Below are 23,285 nucleotides of genomic sequence, written 5' to 3' on the forward strand. Positions count from 1 at the left end.
TCTCCTTTTTTTGACTTTTTAGGCCGCATCATTGATTAGGTTGTTAGTTTTGGAGGACCTTGCTGTGTAACTACAATTACATTGAGGGCCCTCTCCAGGGTGGTCTTGGCCTCCACAGAACCAGCTCAAGGAACATTTTTTTGGCAACAAGTTTCAATGATTAAATTTGTAGAGAACCCGTCGTGGAAGACAAGACGACCTGTAATCCAAGGAAAATGCTTCCCGGCTGTGTGGCTTCGTATCAAGGTGGCACTCAAACTCGAGACCTTATGAGTGCCATTGCCAAACTGATTTGTGTAACCAACGAGATTTTTAAAAATTGTGTTTTTCATGTGCTCTTTTAAATGATTTTTTTTTCTAAATCCAGTGATGCGAAGGTCTGTGCTTTGTGTATTAACGAGAAGGCGGAATTTATAATGTCAATAACCCACAGCTCATAGATTATTTCAGTGATGGATGTGTATGTTACTGTGTTCTTGATGCCTGCATATCCAGCCTTTTGCTCTAATTTCACTGTTGCATTGCCTGAAAAGAGAACTGACTGTGGAAATCACCCTTGTCTCTTTCACTGCCTAATCCTGTAAATGGACTTGTCACGGTTTCCCCTCTGACAATTCCCCATGTGTCAGTGGCCCTGGCTTCAGTTCTGAATTCAACCAGGGCAGCAATCGTTGAGGCATTACACCTAGCTTTAGGGCTGGGCAATGGGAAGCCTCTGCCTGGCTTTCCATCCTTGGACTGGCCATCAGTCGCACTGCTGGAAGGTGAGCTGTTGTGTGAAGTTAGGCCAGGCCAATATCAGGTTCCGCCATGTCGATATTTTGGCTGGCCAAAATGAAGAGGTCAGCCATGATGAAGCATCAGAGAGTATCTTGCTCTTCTGTAACGATTAAATCGATCACTTACTGGGGCCCACAGAGAAAGGATGAGTAACTACTTCAGAGGTAGGATTATATCTTTGCATTCCCTAAGATTAATGAAATTCACTAGATACTGGTGAACCTAGTGTTTCAATTTACACATTGGATCCTGTGGTCTTCATTCATGACCTCTGCCAACATGCGGAAAAGGCAAATTTTAACCTCCAAGCCAATGTTAACATCTTGAGCTAGAGCTTGAGCTGTTTGATGACGATGTAAACTCTTTGCAATGGGGGGCAGTAACTATGCTGTATTCCAAAGTCCACATAATTCATGAAAGACTGTGTAGTCCATTAACTGAGTTCTCACTATCATTCCTGTGGGGTTACACTTACCTTAATTAGCAAAGTGTTTTCTGCCACTGCACAGTCAAAAAACTGCTGGGTGTCAGCTTTTTCAATTTCTTCTTCTTCATCATCATTTGAAAACTTCACATGACAGCAGATGCTGTGAGCTGTCCTCTGGCAGGTGACTGGCATTCCTGAACAAAAAGGTAATAAACCTTGGCTGGCTTGGTGTTCTTACAGGCACGGAACCGGTGTTGAACCACAGTGTAATGGGACTATGGTTTACACCCAAAATTGACTGTGCATTCGGAAGAGTCCAGTCTCATTCATCTCATCTGAGAAAAGGAACAAGGGCTAGTTTGAGGCCTGGCTTCTGTCAGTTGGCATTTCAGTTCATTATGATGTTCCAAGGAACGGAGAAAGGGAAAAGTCAACCTGGGTTCTGCTCATACGGTTGACCAGGAGTTTGGCACCAAGTGAGGACAGAATATGCTCGACAGTGAAGCCATACATAGTTGAATAGTCATGACAAATGGCTGTTTGGATCAGTGACAATCCAGCAACCAGCATCGCTTTGTGAAGAGAACGAATGAAAACTGGAGGGAAAATCCAGGAGGTTCCTCACAAAGAAATGTTAGAAAGATGCTTTGTGTGATAGTTTTGCATGTCTGAACATTGTCTGAATAATAATTTCCACTGTTTCAAAATTGGAGACCAGCAACTCAAGACGCAGTCCCTCATTAAGTAAAGGATCCTATGACCTCAGATGTGTTTTTCCCAGCTATAAGATGCCCTTTAAAATGGTGATTGTAGAAATAAATCATGTGAGGGTAGCCCAAGGCAATAAACCAGCTTGACATGAACTATGCCTGTGTGCTTGGGGTGAGGGCCTGAAGCCACTAGTGCCAAGGCTGGAGTAAAGGGAAAGGAGGGTGCGGGTGACCATGTGAACGGCTGGACTTTAAATCAAAAAGACAGGTCTCTGTTACTGAGAGCAAGAAACTGAACCTCTGAAAGGCCGCAGAAAATTATTTTTGTTTAGCTTTGTAAATGCCGAAATATTTCTTTTCCCCTGAATGATTTATATTAAATGCTGATCCCATGGCAATTTTCCCATCTGGTTGGACTGTCCGAAACACAATCATAAACAGCGCCTTCAATATAATACACAACAAGGGGCCATATTCCTCTTCCTGAAACTTGTTTGTTCAGCATTGTATCCTTCCCCCTCTACCCCCCACAGACTGTGGAGTGGGATTTATTAACTTTGTGGCAGTCATTAAAGGTTGGGCGACACAGAAGTTGAAAATGGGCACTGAGAATATGCCAAGCTAGATTGATAGACAATGCCTCCTGTTCAAGGGTTGCCAATTACCACCTGAGAAGAAAGTGAAGGCCAACCTAGGCAGAGCCACTGCCACTTCTAAGAGGAAGCTTCTAGCTCCAGTCCTCCAAGGTTTAAGCTGGGTCCCTATAAGATGCTCATCCACTGCTTATTTATCTTTTATTGTCTCAATGCAAGGAGCAGGCACAGGGTGTTCCTGCTTCATTTTACAGCACAAAGTAAATCTGCAGACTCAAACCAGAGCTGGTCCGTGTTAAATGACGTGGCCCCCTTTAACAGGCGAACGCTATATTCGTAACTTTCTGTGCCCTGTTTAGACGACCATGCCACGTGGTTTGGGAGCAAGTTTGATTACTTTTGTAGTGATGCTGGTCTCGGTTCATGTTGCTGATTAGAACTTAACTCTTTACCTTCTTTTACAAACTGTCAGTATCTGTTGGCATGAAGTTGGGAAGCAAAATGGGGTAAAACTGCATAAATTTTAAACAGGACCACTTCCCACTCTTTCCCCTGCAGGACTAGAGCTGACCAGAGCATGCTCATTCTGCAGCATTTGATCAGTGTGTGTTTGTGGGCATCATTGAATCTTATAGCCATGGTCATTGGCATTGACTGTCGTGGGTAGGTAGGGACATTATTTCCAGAGTGTCCTAGGGTGGGGGAGAGGAGGGTCTGAAAAATCAGCTGAAAAGAGGTCTTAAGGTGTTTGTGGATTAAGAAACTGGTCCCTCCTGATGCGAGTGGGTAGCTAGCCCCAAAAGCTTGACCAGCTACCTTTCTGGTGAACAACACCATGCTCCTACCCTTGGGCAAGCAGGTCTCGCAGCTTGTGACAGATCGGCATTTGCAATCTGAGCAGGGCATTGAGGGCATGTCAGTAGGGGAATGCAGCCATTTCAGCATGTGAGAAGTCCCAGGATTTTAATTCTCCCTGCTGCCGTTTGTCTTCTGACAGGTGCCCTGCAGATCGAGAACAGCGAAGAAACCGACCAGGGGAAGTACGAGTGTGTGGCATCGAACAACGCTGGTGTGCGGTATTCTCCTCCCGCTAATCTTTATGTGAGAGGTAGGGAGCGGCTGATTACTCAACACCCACTCAATAAAGGTGCTGGGCCTCTAACACCACTTCTATTGACTTCTTCTAGTTCCTGAATGTTTGCTTTCCATTAAAGCAGGTCAGCACAGGGGCGTATGTTCCTCTTAGGTTGAATTCAAGCTTTCTGTGAAAGATTATCTGGAAGGAATTTTGCTGACTCGATTACCTATTTTCCCAGCAAAAAAATCATTTTCTATTTTTGATTTTCTGGAATGAAAATAAAAAATCAAGCTGCTCAATGTGTTCTTTCGAAATTGGTCTCCTGTCAGAAAACCATACCCATTGGCTTCTAAGAATCAACTGCAGGGTTCATCCTTCTGAATTTTGCCACACTGTGTCTTGGACACTCCAATCCCAGTGCCTTCCCTGTCCCCTGAGATTAATCACCAGAAGACACCACATGTCCAGCTGAGCTCCACAACAGAACACCATCCTTGCAAAATGCACCTTCCTGTAGAAACTGAACAGTTGAAGACTGAGTACATTTTGAAACACAAAGGATTAGAAGCTCTTGATAGGTCGCCCATCTTTTGCCAGGAATCACCGTTCTCCTCTCAGTTACATTCCCAGAATAATACCCTTTGTGAGAGTCCCAAACAAAACTCTGATCAAGGGACTGTGATTAACCTGGCTTTTCTCATTTGGCTGATGGCTGAGCCCGTATGAACCCCTAGAAATTGTATGCCTTGTAAGAGAAGACAGTAGCCATGTCACTATGCTGTTAGACCAGGCAATGCTGTGAAGCCACTGGTCCAGTCTCTGAAAAACATCCTGCTGAAACTCTACCCCTCGCCACTCCGACTGGTCCAAAGTCATCATGTGAGCAGGCAAGTTAAAGATTGCAGGGCAAGGCTCAATTAATTAAATCATTTTCAAACAAAGTTACAAACAAGATATAATCAGATAATAAACTTGCGTTTCCAGCACAGAAAATGCTGGATGATAATCGCAAGTACTAATTTTAAATCCTCTCCCGAATTGACTCATGTTCTAAGCCTGATTGCATCACCCTGATTGTGAACAGTTTGTAGTTTGTGGATGGATTCCACTTTACGTGAAAACTAAATAAAGTAATGCTTGGCTCAGCAATTCTTCCTAAAGTTAATACCTGTGAAAGAAATGGGTTAAAGTAAATGTCAAACATTGAAAAACAAGCTCTTTTAACTTGGGAACAAAGTAAAATAGACAGGAAGGCAAAATTATTTTGCACTTTGTAGCAACTATACAATTATCATATCAAGTAGTTTCTTGGTTTCTTTACTGTCTAACAATGAGTGGTCCACATTTTGTTGGATCTTCCAAAAGATTCTATGGTGAGTTGCCTTGATTTGGCTACCGTAATCTACCCACTCAGCACAAAATAATCTAAATTCCACAGAGAAGCCTAAAACAAAAAGAAACAAATTGAGAAGCTTCTCAATCAGAGATAGCAGAGCAATTAGACTCAGCTATTTTCAGATGTTCATGTGAACACTGTAGAGTTGAAATTTACCCAGTTGATGCCATATCCACGTGATGTCAGTATTCCAGTTCTATTTAATTCAAAAATGGAGCTAATACATGAGATTGATAGAAATGGTCAGGTGGCATAAGATGTGTGTGCTAAAACCCTCAACCATACACATCCAAGTGCTATCAGTTATTTTGACCAGAAACCTGTAGCTACTTGATTATGAAATCTAACACTAGGATGGATTTAGAAACAACAATAAACATTCCTTCATCATGACAATGTCCAACTTAGCAGCATGCATTTTGGGGCCCACTCAAACAAAAGACCATCTAGCATCACCGTTGCTCCTACATCAATTGCACTTCTTTGGACCATTCTTTATACTTGGTGCACCTGCAGGACACCCCAGTCATTTGACGAAGATTTTTCTCATTCCTTCAAATCTTGTGATATACGCCCCTGTTCTGTCTAAAGATAGGCTATAATCTGTAGCCAGCAAGGGGAGGAGCTAACTGAGCCCTTTATGCAGCTTATCAATGTGTTTGATTTAGACCAGGGGAGTGATGTGTAAAGACGGCAATTACAAGGTCCCAGACCTCACTGGATCTCTATCCATTCCAGCCTTGACCACTTTTATCCAGAGACCAAATTCTAATGCGTAAAGTGTGCATTTGTTTGGAATATTCACTTCCCATTTATTTTACCTATGTCTGTAATCACTTCAGCCCAGTCCCATCATATTTGAAATCTAACCTACTGAATGGTGGCTCCTTTTACTAAAGACCCTTAAGAGTTAAGATTATTCATTCTCCTTGAGTGTATGTAACGTTGTAACTACAAATTTAATAGCTATTTATTGTGTCACATTTTCGAAAAATTTATATTTTAAATTTTTCCTCAAGTCCTGTACCACAGTAACATACTATGGGGACCTCGTGTAGAAACATATAATGGCTAACAAATTCTTAAGCTGGAATGGAAGAAACAGCCAGTGGATTTTCCAATGCATTTAACAAATTGTTGGTTCCATTTACTTAAAATGATTTAAGGTATTTTTCTATCATTTGGACTTTGATCCAGTGATGATTAATTATAGAGGAATGGAAAATGATAAAATATTTTGCCCTGAAATAGCTTTCACAAATTTGTGTAAATCAAGTTTCTGTTAAACTCTAAGCTACCAATTGTTTACCCAGATCTTTCCAGAAATGACTGCATAACTATTAGCTGGGAATTGTTGAATCTATTAACAAAGCCTTACACTAGGCCAAGATCCTGAAAAGGGCTGATGACAAAATCTGGTGTCTTTCTCTTGCGTACAAAAGCAGCATGCAGCTTTTAGACTTCCGAAAATTGGCCAAAGTTCATCTAATGCAGAGAGACTCTTCCCTGTCATAGCACTAGGTTTTATTTCAGCCCGTTTCAGCTGACCCCCATTGAGACTGCTTTAAAGTTGGAACAAAAATGAATATTTTCTGAACTATTTTCCCATTCCTTTCTGGTCATTGTAACTGTGATATAGGTTGTCTTCAACCCAGTGCAATTACTTTAAGAACGCAAGACTGTGTTAAGTATGCTGCCTAAAATATGTGTAGTATTTCTCCTTATCTTGTGTTGTCATTTTAACTGAGGCTGAATACCAAATACCAATTCAGTGATTCTTTGTATCTAGAGAAGGACATGTTAATTGAGGGGTTAGCAAGCAACATTGTACTGTCTAGCTCAAGCAATAGGCACTGTTAAGGCTGACAGGAAGGAATTGAGACCTATTCTGTAGTTGGTATCAGATGGGTTTAACCACAGCAGGTAACCCTTTAGAAACCTGCGTCTTGCATATCAGTCTCTGATGGGAGGCAAATCTTGGTGAATTGAGTGCATTCTCCTGGCTTCTTTGCAGCCTGTGGAGGTTATAACTGTAATAACAGACAAAACATCCAAAAATATCTTTGTCTGGTAACAGATGAAGACCGAGTGGGTTCAACTGTGGAATAATGGATTCCTGAGAACATTCATGGAGCAGAATTTTGATAATTCCAATAACACCGATACTAAAGTCTCAGGTTGGAAGGAACTGGTGTGAGTGACCCGAAACCAGCACAGCAACCATGATGAGAATTGTGTAACTGTGCAGGAGATCGCCATGGGGAAAGTTGAGAATGTGTGAATGTATCTTTCCCTTTCACTGCTTGTTATAGGGAAAAGCCTTGCCTCTCCTCAATGCTACCCCACAGCGACAAGCCAAAGGAACTTGGTCACTGCACTTGGTATATAACTGGGGCTTCTCTCCAATGTACTCAGGTAGATCTTTAAGACTTTCTGATGGAGTCATCTTTTTCTATCCCCAGGAGAGGAGAGGGTTTGACGTCCACCAAGAGGAAGAGAACATATTTTTGGGCAACTTAGCATTCCATATCTCAATGGAAAAACCATTATCATACCCCTGCCTTTTTGCATTACAATTTGACCTTTTTCTCATCGAAACCTAAAATGAAATGTTGCAAAGTTTTTACTTTGGCAAGTTACTGCAAATGGCCAGTGTGACCAGTTCATTTGCATCCCATTAAGAATGGTCATTTCCCATGAGGTGATGTTTCTAAGCTACTGCCTGCCATGAATTTTTCCCCTCCACACACAATCCTTTTTGTGTCCCAGTGCAGGCAAACTCTACCTTCAACCTCAGCACAAGATGACTCCTGAGTGGAGAGTTGCAGCATCTCAATTGCATTTTTCGCTCATAACCTTGCTGAACGGTGCTGCCCAACTGAGTGAATTGATGCTGAATCAGGTGCTGAATTATGAGCAGTTTTAAGCTCTGAACTTACATCCATTGAACTGGAAGATAGCAAGAACTACAGATGCTGGAGTCCGAGTCCATACAGTGTGGAGCTGGAAGAACAACAGCAGGTCAGGCAGCATCAGAATAGCAGCAAAGTCAATGTTTCGGGTCAGGATTCTTCATTAGGACCCAATGAAGGGTTTAAACCCAAAACCTCAACTATCCCTCTCATCTGATGCTCCATTGAACTGGAGCTTGATTCACTTAACTTTGGATTCTTTAATAGTTGACAGGAAGAAGACTTTCATTCCATCTATCTGGGCTCAATTCCAACTTCATCCTTGGGACATGAAAGGATGATGATTGGCCCCTGTCCTTTTTGTTTTGGTTTATAGAAAGAATATGATACTCCCCAATATCACAGTGTACATTGGAACCAAATCTCTGGTAACAAAAATAAGTAGCTACTTCAAGATTTCTGGTATTTAAGATATTCTGTTATTGGTGCCAAAAGACCAATTATTTGCAATAAAAATGGTAGAAGACATTTGCTTAGACTCCCTTACTTCCCTGCTGCGCACAGCTTTCCCTGACATGAGACCTGGTCACGCTTGACCATTGATAACTCTTTTCCAGTTTGCAATGTACCTCATTCTACCAACTTTAAGTTGCAGATCAGCAGGAATTCTGCAGTGACCTGTATTAATAAAACAGAAGCGAGTATTTTGGAAGTGAGAAGGGTTTTAATCTTGCTTCAGGGAAGCTACTGTTTCCAGTGATTTAATATAAGAGGGTTGGAATATAAAAGTAGTGATGTGCTTTTGAGACTTTATAAAGCTCTAGTGAGGCTCCATTTAGACTACGATGTCCAATTTTGGGCCCCACACCTCAGGAAGGACATACTGGCACTGGAGCGTGTCCAGCGGAGATTCACACGGATGATCCCTGGAGTGGTAAGCCTAACATATGATGAACGGCTAAGGATCCTGGGTTTGTATTCATTAGAGTTTAGAAGGCTGAGGGGAGATCTAATAGAAACTTATAGGATAATGCATGACTTAGAAAGGGTGGATGCTGGGAGATTGTTTCCGTTAGGCGGGGAGACTAGGACCACAGCCTTAAAATTAGAGGGGGTAAATTTAGAACGGAAATGAGGAGACATTTCTTCAGCCAGAGAGTGGTGGGCTTGTGGAATTCATTGTCACGGAGCGCAGTGGAGGCCGGGACGTTAAACGTCTTTGAGGCAGAGATTGATAAATTTTTGATCTCGCAAGGAATTAAGGGCTATGGGGAGAGTGCAGTTAAGTGGAGTTGAAATGCCTATCAGCCGTGATTAAATGGCGGAGTGGTCTCGATGGGCCGAATGGCCTTACTTTCATTCCTATGGATTATGGTCTTATAATAGTGCTTAGATTTTCTGAGCTCCAATCCACCTATGTATTGTTACAAATCCTGTATAGGGCTTACAGACAGGTACATTAAGGTAACACCTCTTATTAAATCTATCTAATAGGAAGGAGAGAAGAAGTATGGTATTATCAGAGATGTTTATAACACTCTGGAGGCCGTTTAGCCCTGTGCCAGGTCTTACTCTTAAAGGTAGAGGTGCCGGTGTTGGACTGGGGTGGACAAAGTCAGAAGTCACATGACTTAATGGTGTATCCACTTTGTTTCATCCTCTGGTAGTCTCCATGGGTGAAACCTTCCCCTCCCTGGAGCCTGAGAGAGGTTTTAAAAAGCGGAAATAATTGGGCAAGTTGGCCCACTTGCACCTAACCGAGCACTTAGGGGAGGGTATGGCCGAGTGGTATTATCACTGGACTGTTAACCCAGAGACCCAGATAATGTTCTGGGGACTCAGGTTCGAACCCCGCCATGGCAGATGATGGAATTTGAATCTAATCAATATCTGGACTTAAGGGTCTCATGATGACCCATTGTCAATTGTTGGAAGAACCCATCTGGTTCACTAATGTCCTGTAGGGAAGGAAACTGCCATCCTGACCTGGTCTGGCCTAAATGTGATTCCAGACCCAGAGCAATGTCGCTGACTCTCAACTGCCCTCTGGGCAATTAAGGATGGGCAATAAATGCTGCCTAGCCAGCAACGCCCTCATCCCATTAATGAATCAAAAAAGACTTCCCATCTAACCCCTGTCCGCACTTCCTTTTTCGAACCAGTTCAATTATGTTCTGGGCCAGAAGGTCTATTGGGGCTTTTCTTAATCCACCTGTTTGTTGACACAACTCCTGCAATGTGACTTTCTTGACCTACCATCAATTATGACCCTTAAAAAGTCAATTAACACCACTTCAGGACCTCAACCCAGCACCATCCTCTGACAGGCCTTCTCCACAGGAGAGAAAAGTGATTGGTTGTATAATCAGGGGGTTTGACCAATTTGAAGCACATGGATTGTGACAAGGAAAGGGGCCACCTGCCTTGGTGTCCCATCCCCCTCTCACCATGACTCCCATCCTGCAAGAACCAAAAGAGCTGCCATCTCACTGCTGGATTCCTTGAGGGCTGGGCTTCAGCTGATCGTCCTCAGGATCCTGAAGCTGCCATCCTGTGATTGGCCATCAGCTTTTGGGCAGTGTGGACTCCGCTGTCAAGAATTGTGATAGGTTGATGATCACCGGTCAATTTTAACAAGCTGATACTCCAGCTCAGTGGCAGAGCTAACAAATTGATTGATACGACATGGCCACACCAACTGAAAAAGGGGAAATCATGGTCCATATTCTTTTGTTCTCTTCCTTTAGAAGCCTAACTGAAGGATAAGGCCCATTTTGCAGGATACTGCCAGATAGCCAGGAGAGTTACCGAGGAAAATGAAAAAATAGGTGTCGTCAACAAAAGTCTGTAAGATTCTGGGGAGATACGAAGGCTGATGGAGGTGCACCCACAGGGAACAATGGTCAGAGTGACAGTTGGTTAAAAAGTAAGATGAGTTTCTAGACAATTGGATGAGCTTATCAAAGACCTCTCCTAAGCCTTTCACTCCCATTCAACTGATGTTTGCTTGAAGTAGAGGAGCGCTCCGCGCTGGGGCAAAGATTCATTCAGAACTTCCATTCACCATTGAGCCCTTGAAACAGGAAGCAAATCTTTTGACCGAAAGGATGTAATTTTTCCCTTGATCCCACTTGGCAGGGCTTATGTGTCCTCTGAGATATATTTTCCTTCGTGCCGCATATATTTCTAATGTATTCCCTGTTGCTCTTGTTTGAACAGTACAAAGCTGCTTGAGGCCATCCTCTCCTTAGCTGTAACAACTAATAATTTGATCATGATGAAATGACAACACAAAGGGGAAATATTAATGCAGTATATTAACATAATGGCTACACTGTAATTAGATCAGCATTCCCAGCTGAGAGTCGTGAATTCACTCCACAGACAGTCAATTTACCCGAATACAAATTGTTAAAAAATATTATCCTTCGTGCATGCTTTCTATGTAAAGTACCACTCACAGCATAAGAAGTAATTTGTTTTGTTAAAATTGTGTTTCTTTCCTGGTGCCTGTAAACTATCGATGCCCCTGAGCTCCCTCTTCAATGGATAAAGTGGTTACTAAGGCAACGATTTGACTCCTGTGTTGGGGACAGTTGCTTGATGTTCGCCTAATCCAGCTGAAGATTTGACCTCTGAGGGTTTGAAGGTCATGGATGATTTTTATTAGAAGGAGAAGTAAAATGTTATTTGAAACATTCTTTCAACTAGTGCCATTAGACAAGCTATGCTAGTAGGAAAGAAATAAAAACCAATTGGATGGAAAGGTGATCATTGGTGATGTATTGAAGATAATGCAAATGATTTTTCTTTTCCTAATTATAAAAGATCTGATTATAAAATGCTAGGGCAATGGATATTTGATCCTTCTCTCAGCTTTCCACCATAGTCTGCAACAATATGAGGTTTGATTGTGTTCAAAGAGCATTTGTGGCCGCCATGTGGGAACAGCAGACTCCTCTCTGTGAGCAACAAGTGGGCAGTCAGTTTGTAGAGCGAGGCCTTGTCCATAGAGCTACAGTCTGACGCGCGCTTGGTGCAGGAGCTGAGAGCAAGAGTTTGGTTGTTCCTACCCAGCGATGGGGGAAAAAAAACACAGCTACATCTCTTTCACTTCTTACGAAGGCTGTTGTGGAGGTGAGAGATGGGGCCGTTAAATGCTGAGAGTTCAGGAAGAAGACTGAAATGACAATTTTGTTTCTGAGGGACTTTTAGTTCAAAATTCTGAAGCCGATGGAAAGCAGTGAAAGAGATGAATGGGAGTAAAGGAAATGTTATGTGTTTTGAGATAATATAGCAGTTTTACATTAGTTTTTATTTATTTTTTAATTTGATTTGTCAATGGAATTGTTTGAGTTAAATATCTATTCCCTCAGAAGGACTAATTTATTGAGGGGACACACAAAAAAATTGATTCTTGAAGGTCTAGGTGAAAAGGTCAAAGGTCGTTAGCGAGAGTAGATGTTGCAGCTAAAAGCCTTGAAGAGGCCTTTTTACTCTCTCTGTGTTTCCCCTATTTCTCTTCTCCCCATGTCATTGTGTTCCGCATCAAACCCCCTACATCCCTCAGAGCTACGAGAAGGTTGGTGTGTTTTTCTTTTTTACTTTTTTTAACCCACATTACATATGAATAATCTTTTTATTAAAAAAAACTAAACCCCACAGCACAGTTCAGATAATTTGCACTAGTCTGTGGGTCCCCGTTTTTGCATCCCAAAAGTTTTTCCCCACTTGTTTTGGTAATGTGCTGTGCCTTGTGGTGATGATACCTTGGCGCTTGTACACTGTTGCCTGGTGCATGATGGGAGAATGTTACAACATGCTGCATGCTGCTATGTCACGCTAAAACCTGCTATGACAAGACAGTGTTCCTGCTGCATTTCAATGAGGTTTCAAGGTGTTTAGATGTTCTTGGAGCTTGCCAGGCATCTATTTGTACTGTATACATTTCTACATTGAATAATAACTACCTGATGAGACAACTTTGTATGTGGGATGGGACAGGGAGGAGATGGTAGATGTTGGAAGGTGTTCCCGGGTCCATTTTGTGACATACATTGTGGGAGTGAAGTTTGCTCAATATGAAAAGATAGTGTCAAAGTGACAGCCTTTGAAAGAAGTCTTTTTGTTGTCTTCCAGGTTTCCCTGAGAAAGGAACCAGTAAATAATTGGATTGTGACTGACTTATGTTGATGTTATTTTAGAATTCTCTCTGATTTTTGAAAATTGATTGGGGAATAAGGGTGGAAATTAAGCAAAGTTGAGACTCATGGATGTAATCTTCAGGATATGATCAAAAGAGACATCAGAATGTATAGGGCCAGAAAATTTCACGATAGTTCATCCGAGAATTCTCATTGTTGATTAACTCTCATACCCCTCCACCAAACCTTTCTCCAGATTCATCGCTGTTGCATCATTAAACTAATCACTGACCACCCTCTTGGGCCATCACTCCAGCCGTTCCCACCTTGTGTGTCAAGTGGTTCCATCTCAGCTGCTTTTTCACTCCCTCTTCCAAAATTCCAGCTGTGTTTCCCCCGCAGTATCTGTCTTACTTCAATAAGATTACCTGTGAACATTTTCCTCTCTTCTCCAGTGTTAAAATTCCTGTAAAGATAGCTTAAACACAAATTAAGGCCAGGCCGTCAGGAAAGATGTTAGGCCACAAAAGATAGTAGATGTTCGGAACCGTCTTCGACAAATGGCATTTGATGCAGGATCAGTTGTTAATTTTAAATCTGAGGTAGATAACTTTTTGTTATGCAAGGATATTAAGGGACATGGAGTTTTGCCGCAGAACAGCCATGATCTCATTGAATACTGGAACAGGTTTGAGGGGACTGAATGGCCTTCCCCAGTTCTTTTGTTCCTGGCTTATACATGCGCTTCCACAAAGCTCAGAATTCAGAAACGAACAATCAGTTCAGTTGCTGTAGGCTTTCTCACTACATGGTGAGTTGAATTATGCACAATCTTCCATGTGGGCCATAGCCCAAACGCTTGAGATTAGTGCTTTACCTTCTTGCTTTACATGCTCACATTTGCATCCCTGCATTGTGGTGGCAGCTTCAGCAATCTACATAAACACCTTATCATTTTATAGTGTCATACAGCGCGCAGACTCTTCAGTCCAACTCGTCATACTGATTGGGTTTCTCAAATGAAACTATTCCCACTTGCCTGTGTTTGGCCCATATCCTTCTAAATATTTCCTATTCAAGTACCTCTTTGAATGTCTTTTAGATATTGTAACTGTACTTGCATCTACCACTTCCTCTGGCAGTTCATTCCACATACAAACCACCCTTTGTGTGAACAAATTTCCCCTCAGGCTCTTTTAAATCTTTCTCCTCTCACCTTCAAAGTATGTCCCCTCGTTTTGAACTCTTCGCACCCGAGGGAAACGATCTCTACTATTCACCTTATTTATACCCCTCCATGATTTTACAAACCTTTGTAAGGTTACCCCTCAATCTGCTATGCTCCAGTGTGAAATAAAAATTACCAGCCTATCCAGCCTCTCTTTATAACACAAATCCTCCATTCCTGGCAACATTCTGAACCCCATCCAGCTCAATAATATCCTTCCTATAACAGGGTGATCAGAACTGGACACAGTGCTCCAGAAGAAGCCTCACCAATGTCTTGCACAACCTCAACATCATGTACCAACGCCTATGTTCAAATGTTTGAGCGATGAAGGCAAGCATGCTAAATGTGTTCTTAACCATGCCATCTACCTGTGTCACAACTTTCAAAGAGCGATGTACCTGAACCCCTAGGCCTCTCTGTTCAACAACACTACCCAGGGCCCTATCATTAACTGTATAAGTTCTGTCCCTGTTCACTTCACCAAAATTTTGATCTCTTTTTTCATTGTAAATAAACAGGAATTTAATAGATTACTCACCCTCTGAGCTAGCACACTCCACCCATAATCATTCCTCATTTTCATTTGATAACCTGCTAGAGAAGTACCTGGAATTCAGGTTAGTTGCACAGACTTGACTTTCTGTGTCTGTGTCACCATCTCTGCACATAAGATAGGGGCAGAACGCTTATGGCTTTATCTTCTATATTTTAAAACATGCTGAATAGTGTAGACAAGTTTTAAACCTCCAATTCAGCCGATGTGGAGTGTTACTCTACACTGCTGCTTCTTGTATGCCAAATTGAGAATGATAGGCCAGTGCATGGAGACCGCTGTAGATTTCCAGAAGAGAAGCTTAGTTTCAGGGCCTATATGGCAAGTCCCTAATTATGGGAGGGGCCAACTCGAGCAGCATTGATATTGAAGAGTACTTGTTACTTCCACTGGGGAATGATGTGTGGATTAAGGAAGGTGAAACTCGGAAAGCTGCAGTCTTGTTTCAAGTTTCTTACACCTTGCTTCCCGTAATGTGAAAAGTTTAGTCAGTTAATCTGTCAAGTGCCATAAAAAGGATTGCCGAGTACAGGGCACGCTTGGGCCCTTGACCCAGAAGAAGAATGAGCCTCAAAGAGTGCCTGATATTTACTTGGTCTGTGCGGAGCTGGTGTGAAGTACTAATCAGAATTGAGATTCTCCTTTTCTGGGAGAGAAAAGAAAGCAAAGGATCTGGTGGAGTTAAAAAAGGCCCTTGAAGAAATGTCAGAGAAACAAAATAAAAAGATGGTTGCAGAGAAATCTTTGCCCACCTTCTCAACAAGAGGACAGCTATCTCTGAAAAAATCAAGCAGCCAGTTGCCTGGTGAGTATTGATGAAATGCATAATTTTGATGAGTGAATCATCAGCCTGTAGAAATATAAAGAACAAAACATGTCAAGCCAACCTCTGTCTTCACTTAAAGTACACATGCCTTTCAAAAGATACCTGTCGCTAACAAATGGGCTGATTTTTCTCTCTGTCCCTAATCCAAAACACTCAAACCAATGAGACCAAACTATCATACTACTCCAGCTCAGGTGGATGAACAGGTAGCTGTTTGAAACTGGGAGTTCTGCTCTGTACAGTCTTAGAAAGTCTTTGCCTTTACCAGTTGAGCTATTAGAATTTCAGTTCATCTCTTTCCATTCCCTGTTTTCCATTCCCACACTAGACAAGGGCAGGTGGCCTGCTCTGAAGAGTTCCAGCAATTGCTATATGAAGATGAATGAACACTATCAGACATGATTGACCTTCCCCTTCCCAATGATGGAAGGACGGTAGGAAGTCCAGCCTGTGAAGAAGGGGTGCCAAAGAACATTTCACCAGCTTCAACAGCGCAGCACATTGAGCTGCCAAAGCACACTGCAGGATACTCATTAAACACGTCCCGTGTCAAAGTGATGGTGAAAACAAGTGAACAATCTGTTTTATAATCAACCTTGTTTCATCTTTCTCCTGCCCATTTATATAAGCACACAGTATAACCCACCAGATATTTTGTTTGTGTGTTTGCAGTTTTGGTGAATTACAACAGTGATGTTTTCGGTTGAATATCAAATAGCAAGGGAAAGCAGGATTTGGGACTTAAAATCTCAGCAGGGATGCACCCAAATCAGTGAAATAGTTTCAAGCTGAAAGCAGAAATGCCGAGGAGAAAGTGAGCCTGCCAGTCATTTGAAATATTTTGACTTGCTGTTACTGCTCTTGCTACAGTCCCTGCTCTGTCCTGTAATTCATCTCACAGGCTAGAAAGACAAAGAGCTCCCTGATGGTTTCTGACAACAGTTTGCTCAATAAAGCACGGCAAGTTGCTTTTATGCTGTACTTAGATAATAATTAAAACTAGTTACAGGCAAAAGGTTTGATTTTGACCTTCTTTTGCTTAATTTAACAAGGATCTACCGACATCAGTAGATGTTTGCAGATCCTTAACTCAGTTCTTTCATTTGAAGAAATTTGAAGTTATTAAGAGGAAAAAGCTCCAATTCCGAGAAGGAAGCAATGTTAAAAGAAAATGATTTACATGCCAAAGTATACTCCATATAATCTTAAAGGGAAAATCACACGATTAGTAAATTATACATTTTGGTGTACGAACTAAAGGATCAACCCTGCTTCAATGGAGAGTGCAGGAGGGCATGCCAGGAGCAGTACCAAGCATTCCTAAAGATGCATTGTCAACCCAGTGAGCCCCCAAACAGGACTACCTGCCTGCCAACAGCATAAGCAGCAAGCAATTGTTTTAAATGATCCCACAACCAATGGATCAGAACTAAGCTCTGTAGTCCTGCCAGTCATGCTCACCAGTCGTGAATGGTGGTGGACAATTAAACAACACACTAGAGGAGGAGGCTTCACAAATGTTCTCATTCTTAATGATGGGGGAACCCATCACAACAGTGAAAAATATAAAGCTGAGGCATTCACAAAAGTCTTCAGCTAGAAGTGCTGAATGGCTGATCCAACTTGGCCTCCTCCAATGGTCCCTAACCTCATAGATGCGAGTGTTTAGCAAATTTGATTCACTCCAAGAAACAGTTGGAGGCTCTGAACACTGCAGAGGCTGTGGGCCCTGACATCATTCCAATAACAGTACTGAGGTCATGCTGCAGAGCTTGCCAGACACCTAGCCAAGCTGCTCCAGTGCAGCTGCTACACCAGAATCTACTCAGCAATGTGGAAATTTGTGGAAAAATCCACTGTCCAGAAAAAGCAGGACAAATCCAACCAGGCCAATTACTGCCAATCAGTCTATTTGCGATCGTTAGTATATGATGAAAGGCATCATCAGTAGTGCTCTTGAGCAGTATGTGCTGACTGAAGCCCAGTTTGGGTTCCATCAAGACCACTCAGCTCCTGACCTCATTACAGGCTTGGTTCAGATGTGGTCAAAAGAAATGAATTCCGGAGGAGAGGTGAGAGTGATGGCCCTAGACATCAACCTTGACTGAGTGTGGCGTCAAGGAGCACTGGCAAAACTGGAATCATTGGGAGACAAACTCTCCACTGGTTGGAGTCATACCTGACACATAGGAAGATGGTTGTGGTTGTTAGAGGTCAATCAGTTCAGCTCCAGGACATCTGTGCAGGAGATCCTCGGGGTAGTGTCCTAGGCCCAACCACCTTCAGCTGCTTTATTAATGACCTTCTCTCCATCATAAGCTCAGAAGTGGGGATGTTAGCCAATCATTGCACAATATTCAGCACCATTTGCGACTCCTCAGATACTGAAGTAGTCCATGTTCCAATGCAGCAAGATGGTGATGATATCCAGGCTTGAACTGACAAGTGGCAAGCAACATTTGTGCCACATAAACACCAGGCAATGATCATCTGCAATAATCTCCAATCACCATACCTTGACATTCATCAGCATTTCTGTCACTGATTCCCCCACTATCAACATACTGCAGTTTAGCATTTACCACAAACTCAGTCAGACTTGACATACAAACACAGTGGCTACAAGAGCAGGTCACAATGTAGAAACACTACAGTGAGTAACTCATCTGCTGACTCCCTAAAATCTGTCCACCATCTACAAGGCACAAATCAGGAGTGTGATGGAATATGCCCCACTGGCCTGGCTCAGTGCAGTGCCAACAATACTCAAGAAACTTGACATCATCCAGGACAAAGTACCCTGTTTGATTGGCACCACATCCACAAGCAATCACTCCCTTCACTACTGATGCTCAGTAGCATGAGTGTGAATGATCCACGAGATGAACTGCAGAAATTCACCAAAGATCCTCAGACTACACCAACATCTGCAAATTTCCTTGTGAGCCTGTCACCATCCTGACTTGGAAATATATTGTTTTTCCTTCAGTGTTGCTGAAACAAAATTTTTGAATTCCCTCACTATGGGCCTTGTGGGTATAGCTACGGCATAAGGACTGCAGTGGTTCAAGAAGGCAGCTCACCATCACCTTCTCAGGGGGAACTGGGCATGAGCAAAAATTGCTGGCTGGCCAGTGACGCCAATGTTGCAGGAGTGAATGAAAAATTCTGCTGATTTCAAAGGCATTGTTTTTGTAGTGGCGATGCTTACTGAGGGTCATTAACGCAGGCCCTAACTATAATGTCCAGGACCTCCCCAGGGCGTAAAGGCAAGTTTCTATCATAGTAAAAACTAATTAGTTTCAGACTCAATACCTGATGTGCTCAAATGTATGTTGTGGCAACAGCAGAAAATAAATGGTTTCAAGTTTCTATTCTTGTTCACCACCCTGCAAATGTGAAACCCCATAATATCAGGCTTCGTTTGTGTGGGCTATTGTGGTCTCTCTATGACTCACTCTGGACGTCTGTGTGACTGAAGATTAGCCAGTTGGATAAATAACTCCGAGCCCTTTGCTATCTGTAGAACCATTATCCCAGCATGAGTCTTAGCAGAGCCTTCGTGAAGGGAACAGTGGATAAAAAGCAAGAATATCCAATCTTATTTACTACTTATCTGAGTGACATGCAGTGACAATAAATCAACGCTGCACCAGCCTTTATTATTATATTGACATGCTGTCCAACTGGCATGTCAAACACCAGTTTAGTGCTTGCACGGTCTAATTTAAGTCATGGTGCACTAAGCACTCTGACAGAACACTGGTACTCTATAGAATGAACAGGGCAGTATTCTGAATCAGCAGCTTTCAACTTGTGTTGTATTTTGAGAGGGTGGCATTTTAAGACTGCCAAGCATGCTGTTTCTGAGTAAGTGAAAACAGAATCATGGATTAGATGTTTAACTTACTGCTGAAGCATTAAACTAGCATCACACATTAGCTACAGATTTCATTTTCATTGGAACCACTGGAAATGGTAATCAGGTAGTTTTTTCAAAAGACTTTAACTGGCGTGGTGAATGAAGTATCTCTGCTGTACAGCAGAAGAGCATGGGAGGAAGGATTGAAATGCATTGCATTTATGACACCTCTCTGACAAAACTGTCCACTTAATATTATTCCCCTATCCCTTCCTTACTCCTTTGTAAATTGATATTTTTCCGATACTTACCTGTGTTGCTAGTAAAAGCTACTCAGGATTCTGCTTATGTAAAAATATACCACATGCTAATAAACTCCTTCAGTAACAGAAAAGCTCTAACTTCGTTGGAGCATCTAAAATTTATATCCCTGGTTAACTCACCTGTTAGTGTAAATAGGTTTTCACTATTTACCTAATCAACATCTTTTCATCATTTTGAACACTTGCGTCAGTTCTCATGTTTGACTTCTCTGTCCTAGTGAATCTGTACTAGTAATTTCTCTATTCTTTCATAACTAAAATACATTAGTTCTTGTGTTTATTTTAAGTTTATGTAATCTATGTTTTCTCCATTGTTGAGACATCTTTCCTAAATGTTGAAAAATGTGGCTGTTGTAGGTCTGTATTCTGTTCGTAGTTTACTACAGGCCATTCATTTACGGTCACCAGCCACAAAAAAGGGAGGTAATGACACCTCCCTAATTTGTCACTGTGTCTAGTTTACCAGAAGTCCTATTCTATCCGCTAGGGAGTTGGTTGGTCTCACAGGTATGGACTGTAATACATTGATGAGTTCTCACTCAAGACAGCCATTCATTAATCCTGGATGGAGCGTACACATGGTGGTCAAATAAGTGCTGAAGCAAGTTTAGCTACTTGTCATTTAAATATGTCGACACATGTAAAATGGATCATCGGAATCAGGTAGAAAGATAGTGCAGACACCTGAAATTCTGTACCCTAGTGATAATCGATGTCTCAGAAGAAACTGGGAAATTCGTGCAGTCAGGTTCACAGCCTGGTTTTATCTCTGATCAGCCCTAGGGCACTTACAGTATCTGGGGCTTGGAAAAGTCTTATATGTTGGAAACTTGAGATGATTGACTCATGGCTTATGGCTAATGCTTAATGCTGTTAACTGAACTAAGGCTGATTATAGAAGCTTAACTGCAACATATGCAAAGATATTCCTGTTGTGTTAATATTGTTGTTGAGTGTAAACTGGATCATACTTGAGTAAAGCCAAGTTGGTGAAGACAAGTCTCAGTGAGGTGCATAAAATGCTGACATCAAACTGCTGATTCTCCACAGACTAGTAATGGTTTTCAAATTCAGTTTTACATTTCTTGTCCCAGGCCCTCTTTAAAGTCAACCTTCTCAGACACCGTGTTACTCTCAGATCAGCAGCAAGATGCTCTACTTGCCCCATAAGATGATTCTTGAGCCAGCCAAGCTTCCAGTGCAGTAGAATGTCCTGAAAGCCTGGAGTGCAGTTAGATCTAAAATTGAATATCTCATTGTGGTAAATTGTAACGGCAGTGTAATGGCACAGTGGCTCAGTGGTTAGCACCTTGGTTAGATTCCAGCCTTGGATGACTGTCTGTGTGAAGTTTGCACATTCTCCCTGTGTCTGTGTGGGTTTCTTCCGGGTGCTCCGGTTTCCCCCCACAGTCCCAAAGATGTGCAGGTTAGGTGGATTGGCCGTGCTAAATTACCCGTAGTGTCTCGGGATATGCAGGGGGATTAACCAAGGGAAATGTAGGGTTCTATAGGTAGAGTGGGGGGGGTGCTGAGTCTGGGTAGAATGCTGTTCAGAAGGTCAGTGTAGACTCAATGGGCCAAATGGCCTGCTTCCACACTGTAGAGATTCTATCTATAGAGTTAGCTGAATACATGCACTGATTGGAGTAGAAAACAAGGTTTAGAAGGATATCCACTCTGCCCTCTCCGTTTCTTTTCTAATTGCTTGAGTCAGTTGTTTGAGGGTTGAGGGAGAGGATGCAGGCACCTGTTCTAGATCTATACCTGGGAACATCAAGTGTGTTCCCCTTTCCCTGTAAAGAAGCATCCCATCAGCAGCACATACTGAGGCTAGGCTCACTGACTCAGTGACAGGGTGAATTTAATTAATTTGAAAGGTGTGGGTTTGTGCATCTCGTGCCCAGCCCTGTTGCATTATTATAACTATCGAGTTAGATTCAGGAGGAGCTGAAAGTTCTCTCTTCCACTCCCCCCCAACCACCACCTCCCACAATCACACATGTCCAATGCCATTTTCCACACCTCTATTGAAAGCTGAGGCATCGGAGATATTTCTTGCATCTGATCACAATTAGTTCAGCGTGATTGGCCAGGCCTTGATGATGCTTTAATGGCATCATATTAAATTCAGCCATGGCTCATAGGAGGGACAATAACTTGCATCATTAACAATACAATAAAGCAATACACATTTAAATTCAAAGATTAAGATGCTATCGGCATAAATGAATTAATGGTCTTGCCAAATTGAGGACAGGTCGGAGAATTGACCTTGGCTGTGTTGTGTAGTTTGCCTGCATATTCCTCACTTGGCATAGAAATACACAGATGGCCCTTTAGTACATTAATTAGAAGCATTTGTTTTCTTAAAAAATAACAGTGGCTGCATAATCTGATTGACTGGTGGCCGCCTGTCATGGGTGAAGAGGACTGATTTGAGGAAACATATTACAGCTTTATAGACCAATAAATCTGTTGCCTGGACAACAATCGGCCATGCCTTTCCTGAGGATACATCACAATTTGGCTTCATGCTGAATCTCAGGGGGGAATCTGGAATCTGGATGTATCTGTGTAGAATTGGAGAGAGGAGAAGCTCCTCCCGTGATTGCCTGGCAAACTTGGAATCTCACTAGCACCTTTACATGGGTTTTGTTTTACTGAGATGACCAAATTCCCCAGAGGAAAGATTAGAAATTCAGATAAAAGGCAAAGCAAATGAAAGCAGGAATGCCTGACATATAACTATATTCAGAAACCAGTTTATGTCTTAGATCTCATTTCAGGCTTGCATATGGTTCTTTATGATAGTTAGAACACCAGAGAGGAGTCTTGTGTTGCTGAGTTATGATTGGAATTGGAATCAAATTTTGTGCATATCGTATAAATGGGGTTTCTGTTTGTAAGTCGAGCAGTCAGTGTGTGTGCGAAAGTTATTCTTTGTGGAGTAATAACAGTTCTGAATCACAAGAGCCAAAGGACTCTGTATCAGATGGTTATCATTATACACTAGAACACAGTCTGCGCAGTGGAAATACTGAACTGTCTGGTATGTTGAATTCTTCCTATGTTTGCTTGTCTTTGCTCTTCCAATCCTGCACTGCTTTTCTCTGTCTTCCATTTGATTAGATTACACCTCTTAAAGTCCATGGCCCATTTCAAATCATATAGCGATCACACCATAAAGGATATGGCGGCTGGGCACATTTATTGCAGTTAACCTTTAATAATGAGGCTTTATGAGCAAATGTAGTCTAGCCTTAACTAACGTCTTCCACATCTATCCCCCAGCTGATAGTATGGGCTGTCCAATTCAACCATAATCCAGTGCAATTTTGGAATTTGCCAACAGCTATGGATCAAAGTCAGCATTCAGTGTAGATCTTCAATTATTTTCAGAGCAGCTGTGATCTCCTTGTACTGTGTGGTTCAGCTTTATGACAGATTCTG

The 23,285-nt window shown here is 42.1% G+C and overlaps 1 protein-coding gene across 1 annotated transcript in view; it reads left to right on the forward strand.

The window, feature by feature from the left end:
• LOC125465764 (receptor-type tyrosine-protein phosphatase delta-like) overlaps window positions 1-23,285 on the forward strand; it is a 472,774-nt gene that overhangs the window by 255,414 nt on the left and 194,075 nt on the right. Inside the window, exon 7 of the mRNA XM_048559575.2 lies at window positions 3,508-3,618. Coding sequence (XP_048415532.1) covers window positions 3,508-3,618 — 111 coding nt within the window. The remainder of the gene's footprint in view (window positions 1-3,507; window positions 3,619-23,285) is intronic.

This window comes from Stegostoma tigrinum, chromosome 30 (genome assembly GCF_030684315.1).
Source record: "Stegostoma tigrinum isolate sSteTig4 chromosome 30, sSteTig4.hap1, whole genome shotgun sequence".
Classification (NCBI taxonomy): Eukaryota; Metazoa; Chordata; class Chondrichthyes; order Orectolobiformes; family Stegostomatidae; genus Stegostoma; species Stegostoma tigrinum.